Source organism: Phacochoerus africanus, chromosome 1 (genome assembly GCF_016906955.1).
Source record: "Phacochoerus africanus isolate WHEZ1 chromosome 1, ROS_Pafr_v1, whole genome shotgun sequence".
NCBI classification, from domain to species: domain Eukaryota; kingdom Metazoa; phylum Chordata; class Mammalia; order Artiodactyla; family Suidae; genus Phacochoerus; species Phacochoerus africanus.
The window spans coordinates 82,502,116-82,516,152 of record NC_062544.1 but is presented as its reverse complement, the minus strand read 5'-3'; the positions used below and the strand labels follow the sequence as shown (position 1 = coordinate 82,516,152).

At 35.3% G+C, this 14,037-nt stretch overlaps 1 protein-coding gene across 1 annotated transcript in view; it reads left to right on the top strand.

Annotated features, from left to right (window-relative positions):
• The window catches only part of COL6A5 (collagen type VI alpha 5 chain), an 84,183-nt gene that overhangs the window by 43,783 nt on the left and 26,363 nt on the right, over nt 1-14,037 (top strand). The window contains exons 29-30 of the mRNA XM_047768394.1: nt 1,207-1,294; nt 7,404-7,612. Coding sequence (XP_047624350.1) covers nt 1,207-1,294; nt 7,404-7,612 — 297 coding nt within the window. The remainder of the gene's footprint in view (nt 1-1,206; nt 1,295-7,403; nt 7,613-14,037) is intronic.

The window sequence follows — 14,037 nt, the reverse complement described above, 5'->3', positions numbered from 1 at the left end:
TTAATAAGACTCTGTTGAAAAAAACCAAAGCTGGTTTTGCTGGGCTCTTAAGTTAGACTTTGCAACTATTAGAGCTAGCTTATTTTTTTTTTTTTACATTTTATTTATTTTTTTCTATCGTACAGCATGGTGACCCAGTTACACATACATATATTCATTCTTTTTTTCTCACATTATCATGTTGATTTCTGCCTGAGCAATGTTGTTAAATGCTGCCTTTTGGCACTGTTTAACCCTCCAATTTTCTGCCTTCCCATAAGCACTTGGTTTGTAGAGGTTAAAACCTTCCTCTATCAATACTAATGGGAATTTTTTCTAAACTACTGCCCCCAATTCTATGCTGGAATGTTTGTTGTTACCACATGCATAGGTGATAACAATGGCACCACAATTCCTGCCTCAAAACAGCAAATGTCAACTGCAATTGACTACAAGGCATCGTCTCATTTTCAGAGAAATAGAAAAAAGTGTTCATCTTAGAACCAAAGAAATATGATTGTTATAAAACCATAAACATTCTGTGAGATGTTTTCATGGAGTATTTGATCACTCAATGGTCAAAGATCTCCTTTCACTAAAAACAATTTATTTTCCAGAATGAGAAGGAAAATATATACTTCTCAATATTCCACAGTTTATAGGACAACAGTAGGAAAGGGTAAAGGACATATTATTTAGGTCAGTAAGCTAAAATCTTTAATGTGATTATATTCCTCCTGGAAAATCAGTGTTAATTGATGCAGAAGCACAGAAATTGCACCAGGTAATAAAATATTACTTTTTCTTTGTTTGAGCTATTAGCATAAGTCTGAGTGAAAAAGCATTATCGAATCAGAGTAAAACTTCCCTTAGATTATGTTAGCCTGAGCACATGGAAATCAAGTGCCTCCGCATCACAATTAACCCTTAAATGAACAATTTAAGTCCGTTTCCTTGATCCTGGTAGTTCTTTGGCTGCAAAACACTCTAAGATCAAATTCTGAATGATATTTCTAGTTGTTACTAGTTTTCTTTTTTCGCACCAGCCAAATCGTGCTGAAATATTTTAGTGACATTATTGCTTCAATAAGATTCCTGTTGTGGTACAATATTGTAAATCAACTATACCTTAGTTTTTTAAAAAGAAGATTCCTGTTGGGATTCTCTTCCCCTAGCAAACACAATTTCTAGTTCAAAAATCTAACTATACCTTTTGTCTCTCAATAGGAGGATTCAATCAGTACCCACCACCAATGCTTGAGAATGCCTGCAGACTCATTGATTCAGAAGAGGATAATCAAAATACTGGTCTCCTGTGAGTTCGAAAGCTCTGATATTTACAAGTGACCATTCATTGGCTGAGGGGTGTGTAACTGGCTGATGGCAGATTATTAGGGGGAGGAAGCTGATAAGATTCTTTGAAAGGAAAGCTCTTCACATATTTCATTTTCTGTTAGCAGAAGTTACATGTCAAACATGCTTTCTGGGTTGATGCTTTTATAATATCCTCATGCTTGCTTACAATTTGCTTTAAAATTCATAGCTTCCTCAGGAATTCTCGTATTGAAATTTACTGTAAATAAAACTCAGAACTCAGCCTCAACCCACCCCAACCTCACTTCCCATCTCTCCCCATAAAAGTGCTAAGTTCTGGCCACACTGGACTCCTGTCTGCCTTGTGTGAACTGTTGTTTCATCCTCCTGGACCTCTGGTCACACTGCCTGGGACCCTGTTCCTTCCAGTGAAATCATATCCATCCTTCGTGGTCCTGATTGAAGCTGCCTCCTCTTTGAAGCCCATCTTTATTTTCAGTCAAAATCTGCAGTTCTTCCTTTTTATTTTCTTACTTTTTATTTTTTGTCTTTTGTCTTTTTAGGGCCACACCCATGGCATATGGAGGTTCCTAGGCCAGGGGTTGATTCAGAGCAACAGCTGCTAGCCTACGCCACAGCCACAGCAATGCCAGATCTGAGCCATATCTGCAAGCTATACCATAGCTCACGGCAACGCTGGATCCGTAACCCACTGAGCAAGGCCAGGGATCGAACCCACAACCTCATGGTTCCTATTTGGATTCATTTCCACTGCGCCATGATGGAACTCCTTCTTCCTTTTTAAATACTTTTTATACCTCTGAAGCAGTAATTACAGTTTATACCAATGTCTTGTCTCACTGAATACTGGCGTTCTATATGATCCAATGCTTCATTCCTAAAATGTAGTATGAAAGACCCCCAACATCATTGCACATGTTAATAATTTTCTTTCAAATTTTATCCTGAATGAAAATATAAATAATTATAATTAATCTGAATGATTCTTGAACCTCAAGAATGATCCAGGGTGAGGCTCATAATGACCCTGTCCTATTAGAGTGCAATTAAGCAAGAGCTTCTCAGAAGAGATACAGTCTCTCAAATACTTCCAGAAACAAAATGGTAGGATGAAGGGTCCCTCAGAATTCATGCAAGTATGAGTTTCTCTAATGTTGAGTTTCATTTACACTTAGTAGTACAACAAGGAAGAAGCCCACACCTTCTGAAGGACAACATGGCACTAATGTCCTGTGAGGCAGTGTTTCCCAACATTGAATAAGCAATAATCTTATTTAAAGAAAAATTCATTCTTACAGAACTGCATTTAAATATGTTACATGTATAAACATAAATCTAGCTGCAAATACCATATGCTTATAGTTCTTAGGCAACTATAAAACCCAAACAAATTTGTATATTAAATTCAAGGAAACTCAATAAGACACAAATTTAAAACACTCATTTAGTGTAATCAATGATTCTGCTTTGACAGAATTCCTAAAAACTAAAAACAAAAAAAATCATAGCCAAGACATGGAAACAACCTAAATGTCCATCTACAGATAAATGGATAAAGAATATGTGCCATATATATATATATATATATATATATATATATATACATAATCAAATAATACCTAGCTATAGAAAAGAGTGAAATAATGCCATTTGCAGCAACATGGGCAGACCTAGAGATTATCATACGAAATGAAGTAAGCCAGACAGAGAAAGACAAATATCATATGATATCAGTTATATGTGGAATCTAAAAAAAGTGATAGAAATGAACTTATTTACAATACAGAAAAAGACTCACTAACATAGAAAACAAACTTATGGTTACTAAAGATGAAAGGAGGGGAGGGATAAATTATGAGTTTGGGATTAACATAAACACACTACTATGTATAAAAGAAACAAACAAGGAAGTACTGTATAGCACAGAGGACTAAATATCTTATAAAACCCTGTAATGGAAAAGAACCTGGAAATAAATGTGTATAACTGAATCACTTTGCTGTACACTTGAAACTAACACAACATTATAAATCAACTATACTTCAAATAAAATGTTTTTAATATGGTACATATTGGAAAATATGTAAAATATGATGCATCCTTCAGAGATATCTCTGCAGGTTATCTCAGCTTGCTTGCTCAGTTGCCTGAGTGCTTGATTCCCTAGCACTTGTCCTTACCTGTGCTACTGCAGAATGATCATTCCCCTTTATATTATCATATCATTTGGCTTTTGCTTGGTGTAAATATATTATTATTATTATTTGCTTTTTAGGACCACACCCATGGCATATGGAGGTTCCCAGGCTAGGGGTCAAAGCTACAGCTGCCTGCCTACACCACAACCATGGCAACATGGGATCCAAGCCGCGTCTGCAACCTACACCACAGCTCACAGCAATGCTGGATCCCTGACCCATTGAGTGGGGCCAGGAATCGAACCCACATCCTCATGGATACTAGTCAGATTCGTTTCCACTGTGCCATAGCAGGAACTCCCATAAATGTATTATTGACATAATGATAATGTCTGACTTTCTTTCCTTTTTTCTTTAATTTTCAACAAAGTAGTACCACTGTGTGCCAAACACCAGTATCAATGCAAATGTAAACATGGACATTGAAAATGCATAAAAGTGCATTAATAGAATAAGAATAAACTTATTTTGAATATGTTCTCCATCATTATCTAAATAGAAATTCAGTACTCTCAATAGCGACCTCTTTTTCCAAAGAATATAAATATAGACACCATATTAGGAGGCATGATGTCATGAGATATGTTTTATATAGTCTTTTTCTTTTCAGAGTAGATGATGGTAAATTAAATATCTATTTTCTATATTTTTCTTTGGAGATTGATATCAATCTGAGACACATTATTTGATTGTCCCAAATAACCAATGATTGTGTTTCATATCATTTATCTAAAACTCTGTGGCAAACCACTTTTGATTTATTCCAAAGTAGTATTTCATAAGCTAAAAGCAGATGGGCGCATAAAGGATAAGGGAATTTAAAAAATATATGTCAGTGTATGTTTTTAAAAAATTGAAGTATAGTTGATTTACAACGTTATATATTTCAGAGGTACAGCACAGTGATTCAGTATTTTAACATAGTCAATTAAAACTTATTATAAGATAATGGCTGTATTTCCCTGTGCTGTACAAAATATCCTTATTGCTTTTCTATTTTAGACATAGTAATTTGTATCTCTTAATCCCATACTCCTAACCTGCCCATCCCCCATGTATTCTCCCCTCTGGTAACCCAGTTTGTTCTCTGTATCTGTGAGTCTGTTTCTGTTTTGCTATATATATTCATTTGTATTATTTTTCAGATTCCACATATAAGTGATATCATACAGTACTGGTCTTTCTCTCTCTGACTTACTGCATAATATCCTCTAGGTCCATCCATGTTGCTACAAATGGTAAAATTTCATTTTTTTGATGGCTGAATAATGTTTCATACACACACACACACACACACACACACACACACACATATATATATACACATACATACATATATACACACCACATCTTTTGAAGCCAATCATATATTGATGGGCACTTGCATTGCTTCCATGTCTTGGCTATAAATAGTGCTGCTATGAACATTGTAGTTCATGTATCTTTTCAAATCAGTGTTTTCCTTTTCTTCAGATGTATACCTGGGATTGGAATTGCTGGTAGTTCTATTTTTAGTTTTTTAAGGAACTTCCATAATGTTTTACATAGCGATTGGAAATTTAGATTCCCACCAACAGTCTACAGGTGTTTCCTTTTCTCTACATCCTCTCCAACATTTGTTATTTGTTAACTTTTTGATGATTGCCATTTTGACAGGTGTGAGGTTTAAGTTTTGATTTCTCTGGTGTTAGCAATGTTTAACATCTTTTCATGTGCCTGTTGGACATCTGCATGTCTTTAGAGAAATGTCTACTTATATCTTCCTCCAATTTTTTGATTGGGTTGTTTGTTTGATATTGAGTTATATGAGCTACTTATCTATTTTGAATACTAACACCTTATCAGTCATGTCATTTGCAGATATTATCTCGCATTCCTTTGGTTGTCTTTTCATTTTGTCAATGGTTTCCTTTGCTGTGCAAAAGCCTTTAAGTTTAATTAGGTCCCAATAATTCGTTTTAGCTTTTGTTTCATTTGCCTTAGGAGACAGATCAAAAAATTAATGCTACAATTTATGTCAAAGAGTGTTTTGCTTATGTTTTCTTCTAGGGACTTTATGGTTTGTGGTCTTACATTTAGATCTTTAATCCATTTTATTTGTGTGTATGGTGTGAAAAAAAGGTTCTAATTTCATTGTTTTACATGTACCTGTCCAATTTTCCCAGCACCATTTATTGAAGACACTATCTTTTCTCCATTGTATATTCTTGCTTCCTTTGTCATAGGTCAGTTGACCAAAGATGGGTGCATGGGTTTATTTTTGGGCTCTCTATACTGTCCCATTGGTCTATGTGTCTGTTATGCCATTACTATGCTGTTTTGATTACTGTAACTTTATATATTATAGTCTGAAGTCAGGGAGCATGATACTTCCAGCTTTGTTCTTTTTTCTCAAGATTTATTTGAATATTCAGTATCCTTTGTGGTTGCAGATGAATTTTTCAATTATTTATTTTAATTCTGTGAAAAATGTCATGGGTATTTTGATAGGGATTGCATTAAATCTGTAGATCACTTTGAGTAGTGTGGCCCTTTTAACAATATCAATGCTTCCAATTCAAGAGCACAGGATATTATTTATTTATTTATTTATTTATTTATTTATTGTTATTTCCCAAACACATTTTTTCCCACTGTACAGCATGGGTACCCAGTTACACATACATGTATACATATTTTTTTTTGCCCATTATCATGCTCCGTCATAAGTAACTAGACATAATTCTCAGTGTTACACAGCAGTATCTCATTGCACAGGATGTCTTTCTATTTCTTTGTATCATCTTTAATTTATTTTAGCACTGTTTTATTGTTTTCAGTGTACAGGTCTTTTACTTCCTTGGTTAATTTATTCTTATGATATTTTCTTCTTTTTGATATGATTTTGAACAAAATTTTTTCTTGCTTTCTCTCAATAGTTCATTATGAGTGTATAGAAAAGCAATAGATTTCTGTATATTAATCTTGAGTCTTGCTATTTTGCTTAATTCACTTATTGATTCTAATAGTTTTTGGGTGGAGACTTTAGGGTTTTATATATAAAGTATCATGTCATCTGCAAATAGAGACAGTTTTAATTCTTCTTTTACAATTTGGATGCCTTTTATTTATTTTTCTTATCTGATTGCTATGGCTAGAACTTCCAAAACTATTTTAAGTAGAAGTGGTGAGAGAGGATATCCTTATCTTATTGTTGAATTTAGAGGAAAACCTTTCAGCTTTTCACCATTGCATATGAGATTAGCTTTGGATTTGTCATACATGGTCTTTATTATGTTGAGATATGTTACATCTATACCCACTTGATGAGAGTTTTTTTTTTATCATGAATGGATATTGGATTTTGTCAAGTGTTTTTTCTGCATCTATTGAGATAGTCCTATCATTTTTGCTCTTTCTTTTGCTAATGTGGTGTAGTACACTGATTGATTTGAACATATTGAACCATTCCTGAATCCCTGGAATAAATCCAACTTAATCATGATGTATGATCTTTTTATATAATGTTGGACTCAGTTTGCTAATATTTGTTGAGATTTTTTGCTTCTTATTCATCTAATATATTGGCATATGATCTTTTCTTTTTTGGTAGTATCTTTGTCTGGTTTTGGTGTCAGGGTAATGGTGGCCTTGTAGAATAAATTTGTTCCTCCTCTTTAATTTTTTGGAATGGTTTGAGGAGGATAGGTATTAGTTCTTTTTTATAAGTTTAGTAGAATTCCCCTATAGTATAACAAATCTAGTGAATTATTTGCAATAAATTTAGATTTTTACCACCCAATTTTTCTCTTCTAAGAAACAATTGAGTAACCATAACAAATTGTTGGGATATTTTATTTGTATTCCCAAAAGTTATTTATATTCACCTAAAACTTTTTTTATATATTCTAGATTTACCTCTGAGGCACATGAGATTTCTTCAGGAGAAGACAGCTTCTTAGGCCAGGAATTAAGTGCTGCAAAAGATTCACCTTTTGTGATGGAGGACAGTGGAAGTGACCATATGATTTATACTCCAAGTCAAAAGATTGTGCCACAGAAATTAATGACTAAATATGAAAAATATCAGGATTCTGAAGTTATTGCAAGTCTCACTTCTGGTAAGGAAATTAAAAAATTATAATGGTAATTTTAAAATAGCTAGATCCTCATGTTTTAACACTAGTAGAAAATCAAATTAATAAGGCTGATATAAAAAGAAACTTTTCTTCTAGTCTAAGATGATAGCGACAACTACTGTTTTTATTTGAATTGAAGGGTTTTTTTTCTTTTTCTTTTTTCTTTTTGAGGCTGAACATGCAACATATGGAAGTTCCTAGGCTATGGGTTGAATTGGAGCTGCAGCCACCCACCTACCACAGCCACAGCCGCACTGGATCCAAGCTGCACCTGTCAGTCAACACCAGATCCATAACCCACTGAGCGAGGCCAAGGATTGAACCCACATCCTCATGAACACTGTGTCAGGTTTCTAACCTGCTGAGCTACAATGGGAATTCCCAAATTGAATGTTTAAATGGTCACAGCTACCACTAAGGAGATTGATGATACAAGCTCTAAGAAATGTCCCTGGTATTCTTACCAAACTTAAGATTTCTCTGAAAGCTTCAATTTAGAAGATTAGTGTGATATAGAAGGAGACAATATAGAGATTATCAGAATAACAGAGGGATTAAACTAACTTTTAAAAGTTGACCTGGACAGTGACCCAGAATTTGTGATTGTGTGAGGTGTTAAAGTTTTTTTCCCATTGGAAATAAACTACCCCACTGTCTACCCTATATATTTAAATGGCAAAGAAATAACGCTTTTTGTTAGAATATAATAATTTCAAACAAATTAGACACATAGAATTTCAACTCTATTTTCATTTAAAAGGGTAACATTCTAAACAAACTATTCAGCTATTCCGTCCATGCCTCTAGAGTCTTTCAAAATGCTCATTTGGTCAGTATGCCAGTATTTAAAGCATTATGTCATAAGTATCATGTGTGTTGTTATAATATGCAAGTTTAAAATAAATATGGTCAATCTCATGCCAATTATTCATAAGAATGAATAATATTCATTCTTAGTAACTTCTTGGATAAATAAATGTTCTTTTCCTTGGGTTCAATACTCATCTTTCCCCCATTTCTGAAATATGCATATTTGAATTTTATCTTTATTTATTTTTATTATTTATTTTTTTCCCACTGTACAGCAAGTTATCCTTACATGTATACATTTTTTCCCCACCCTTTGTTCTGTTGCAATATGAGTATCTAGACATAGTTCTCAATGCTACTCAGCAGGATCTCCTTGTAAATCTATTCTAAGTTGTATCTGATAACCCCAAGCTCCCAATCCCTCCCACTCCCTCCCTCTCCCGCTGAATTTTATCTTTAAAACAGCTACATTTTCCTTTATAGAAGCTAGAATTAGGTCAATCAATCATTAGTTTAAAAACAAGACTTTTTTTAAAAAGGTAATGAAGTAAAACCAGATATATGTAGTATCTTGCCATTAAGGCATTCAAAGTGTGTGTATTTCTTATTTAAAACATTTTTTAATGGTTATGTAGACATAGCTTACAGAAGAGAACAAAATATTTGTTCTTAATGAATGCAGTCAATTTGGGATGTTCAGTTTAATGATATGGGAATTACAACAGCCCTCGAGGCATAGGAACTTATTATGGTTTGGTTTTAAAAGAAGAAAAAGAAAAAGAGAGGTTCTTTTGGCAGTGCTGGAATACCAAATTGTCATTTGTGTTAGTATTGTTAGGCATTAACATTCTGAAGTCTAACAATTTAGAAGTGTGAGCTTTTTCAAGAAAGAACTAATTGGATATTTAAAAGAAAAAAATCATCTTAGCAGCTATCTTTAATGGCCGTTATCCAGTAATAATAGGAAGACTTTTCACTTGGTTTTTCAAATGTCTGAGAATCAAGGTAGTCGTAACCAGATTAAGGCCCAGTTTGGCGGAAGAAATAATTATGCATGGCTCTATAGAGGAAAATATCAATTTTCTGTCACCCTTGCCCACCCACTTTCTCTTGCAATGGGTTGAAGTGTATTGGGAGTTCTGTGGAGGATTATGTTAGATTGTGATATCCTGGAAACAGTGTCTCAGACATAAGGATAATACATATTTTTAATCCTTTAAAATAAATCTGAGTCTTAGATCATAAGTGTTGTCTAGGGACTTTGTACTATTCCTTCCATTCTTTTTTAATCATCTTCACCTGGTTGCCAAAAGTTGCTGAGAACTTTTGTATAATGTTCCACCCTTGTGGAGGGTAAATTGTGGTTTGGATATTTTATTCAGTCACTAAGAGATGAGCTTTGATATGTTCCAGATGTATTGCACAAATAAAAGGTTGATAACTTCCATGAGCATCTCCATATGCTATGTATACTACTCATTTATAATGTGATTCTTATGGCTGATGACTAATTTTTGTGCCCTTGAACTTAGAGACTTGGGAAAGTCAGGAATCTTAACCATTTATAAATGTTTAGAGGTTCCAGAGTACGGTGGGCTGGCAATGAGTCGTGTGTCACTCTTTTTCATAAGAAACACAACCACCATCTCTCTCCCTATAGCTCTCCCTCTGCTTCTTCCTCCTTGCTCCAATTTCCAGGTTCATCTTTAATTCCATCACCTTTCCTGGCCCTCCCTATGCCTTACAGCAGCAACTCAAGGATGATCTATCTCAGAATCATCTGGCAAACTTTACAAGCACAGATCCCTAAGTCCTCCTAAGTACTACTGTTTCCTATTTAGGGGTCTGAATGGCTAGGAAAAAGCCATAAGCTTTAAAACCACCATAGGTGATTTTGGTATGTCTTTATTTTTGAGATCCGCTACTGCAGATTCTCAAAGTGTGTCCTAAACCAGCAGCATCAGCATTACCTGGTAACTCATTAGAAATGCACTCATCCCAGACCTACTGAAGCAGAAGCTGGGAGTGGGACTCTGTCATTTGAGTTTTAACAAGCAACACAGGTGATTCTGATCCAGGCTGAAATTTAAGAACTGCTGTGCCTGCTACCCTTTGGTGTCCCAGATTTTCTCTGTGCTTTTAGCTAAAATCAACTGGATAACTAGTGCCACAGAACAGAAATAAGAACTCCTATTTCCAAAGGGTTTCAGGTGAACTGTATTATAATTTTCTTTCACTCATCCAAGAACACAGAGAATATATCCACTCATCTAATATCTAACAAAGCATTTTTTGTAATTTATTTTATTGAAGTATAGTTGATTTATAAGGTTGTATTAATTCCTGCTGTACAGTGAAATAATTCAGTTGTATATATACATATATGTATATACATATTCTTTTTCATATTCCTTTCCATTATGGTTTATCGCAAGTTATAGAGTTCCCTGTGCTTTACAGTAGGACCTTGTTGTTTATCTATTCTCTATATAATATTTTGCATGTACTAATTCTGAATCCCAATCCTTCCCCCCTGCTTCCCTCCCCTTGGCCACCACAAGTCTCTTCTCTATGTCTGAGTCTGTTTTTGTAAATAAGTTCATTTGTGTCATATTTTAGATTTCACATATAAATGAATCATATGGCATTTGCCTTTCTCTTTCTGATTTATTTAACTTAGTATGATAATCTCTAGGTCCATCCATGTTGCTGCAAATGGCATTTTCCATTCTTTTTTATGGCGGAATGGTATTCCATTGTATACATGTACCACATCTTCTTTATCCATTCTTCTATTGATGGACTTTTAACTTGTTTCCATGTCTTGGCTATTGTAAATAATGCTGCTATGAACATTGGGGGGGGGAGTGTATCTTTTCAAATTACAGTTTTGTCCAGATTTATGCCCAGGAGTGGGATTGCTGAATCATATGGCAACTTTATTTTTAGTTTTTTGAGGAACATTTATACTGTTTTCCATAGTGACTGGACCAATGTACATTCTCACCAACAGTGTAGGAAGGTTCCTTTTCTCTACACCCTCTAATAGGATTTGTTACTCGTAGACATTTTTTTTTTTTGTCTTTTTGCTATTTCTTTGGGCTGCTCCCGCGGCATATGGAGATTCCCAGGCTAGGGGTCTAATCGGAGCTGTAGCCACTGGCCTACGCCAGAGCCACAGCAACGCGGGATCCGAGCCGCGTCTGCAACCTACACCACAGCTCACGGCAACGCCGGATCGTTAACCCACTGAGCAAGGGCAGGGACCGAACCTGCAACCTCATGGTTCCTAGTCGGATTCGTTAACCACTGCGCCACGACGGGAACTCCTTGTAGACATTTTTAATGATAGCTATTCTGGCTGGTGTGAGGGGGTACCTCATACAATCAGCTTTTTTGAAAAAGCCAAAATATCTTTGATTTTGAATCAATTATAAGATATAGAGAGGGAAAAGCATTTACTGATCACTTCTTGCAAATTCACTTGGGGGTAATTCCACTGTACCTGACCCTAGAGATGTATTGCAATATTTAGAGACATTTTTGGTTGTCTTAACTGGAGAGTGCTACTGGCATCTAGTGTGTAGAGGTCAAAGATGCTGCAAAACATCCTACAGTGTACACAGGACATGCCCTCACAGTAAAGAATTATCCAGTCAGACCGTCTATAGTGAGAGGAAACTCTGTTTTAGAAGACACTTCATGCCCCTAAAGTCATGGAACTGAAAGATTCAGTATAAGGACTCATGATTTCTATCCACATCCTGTCCACTGTTTCCCATGACACCCTTAGGATTCTGCTAGTTTAAAATATGTATATAAAGGTGCTGTCATACCAGGTCAAATTTGAATACAAAAACTCACAAATCAAAAAATTTAGCAAACTGAGCTATTTGTGGTGTGGAATACATTCTTTGGCTTTTCAGCAGGAGAATAGATTTATATAACTTCATTCAATTATATATCCTGCTTTTCACATACTATGTTATACATTTTTTGTATTGCCACAAGCTTCATACTGATTTTTCTGTGTTCTCTTAATGTTACTTTCAATGAATGAATTTTAATTTTTTGTATTTTTGTATTTTAATTTTTACCTCTGGTTGAACAATCATCTTCTAATTTTTGCTGTTATATGTTCAACTTGAATATATAATAGTTTCTGCTACATTTAAAACTGTACTGGAATTAAATGCTGCAGAATTGGTTTCTGAGTCACCAGTTGGAATAGTCCTCCAGCTAAAGTTCATATACTTACATCCTAAAGAGGTCAGTAATAGAATTGGGATCATATCTGAATATTAATGGCAAGTTTCATGATTGCTTTAGAAAATTTCAACCCTCTGTATGCTGTTTGAGAGAGAACTGAATCTCCTGTTTATTTTAAACTGTAGACTGGGGTTGTGGCACTTACTTTTGCTTGGGAATTTATTGTATACTTATTTAGGTGTCTTCCTTGAAGATTTCTTCCTTCCTTAGTGTTTAGGTGTCTTCCTTGAAGATTTTGTATGTGAAAGAACTAGTGTGAGCTGCAAATTGAGGGTATCTGAATGGTTTGACTTCCTGGGGGGTGTTTCTGTAGGTCTCATGAAATCATTGGTCACAATTAATAAAGCAATATTCTAGAGTATTAGTGCCAGTTTTCCCACATGGATCCTTTTACAATGGACTAAAACTTGGGTAGTTGAAGTAAAAATTGAGTGATGGTGGTGGCAGTGGAGGGGGCAGTGGCAGCAGTCATTGAGGGCTTCCTATAGAAAAGGACTCTGATAAGCATTTACATGGATTTTTCTCATGAATATCCAGATATCCTTTCATTCAGCAAATGTATTTTTGGCTCCTGTTCTGAATTAAGCGCCATGCTAGTATTTTGGGGGGTGAGGGTTAGAGAGATTAAATAAAAAATTCAGGAGTTCCTGTCATGTCTCAGCGGAAATTAATCTGACTAGGATCTATGAGGACGCAAGTTCAACCCTTGGACTTGCTCAGTGGGTTAAGTATCCTGCGTTGCCATGAGCTGTGGTATAGGTCACAGACGTGGCTCGGATCTGACATTGCTGGGGCTGTGGCGTAGACCAGTGGCTACAGCTCTAATTTGACCCCTAGCCTGGGAACCTCCATATGCCACAGGGTGGCCCTAAAAAAAATATATTCAGACAGAGGTTCTGGCTTCAAGGGGCTTATAGCCTGAGAGAGTATACTCTGTGTGTGTACAAACAAATGCCTAATACAAGTCAGAAAGTATTCAGTTCAATTAAAGTGCAGATAGAATGCTTTTGGGGCCATTTATTTATTTAATGCAGTTCAATTCTCAAATATTACATGCACTGTCTCACATGCTAAGCACTTCATATACATGGTTTCATTTCATCTTTACCCCCAAAATGTATCATTATTATTATAATTACTATTACAGTTTATAGATAAGGACACCGATGCAAAGGTTAAGAACCTCAAGCAACATCACACAGGTTATAAGTGGCAGACTCATATTCAAACCCATGCCCATCTCCACAAAAACACTGACTTCTAACGATGTAGGCTGTGTTGTTTGGCAATAGTATTGCCTGCATTTACAAATGAGGAAATTTATCCAA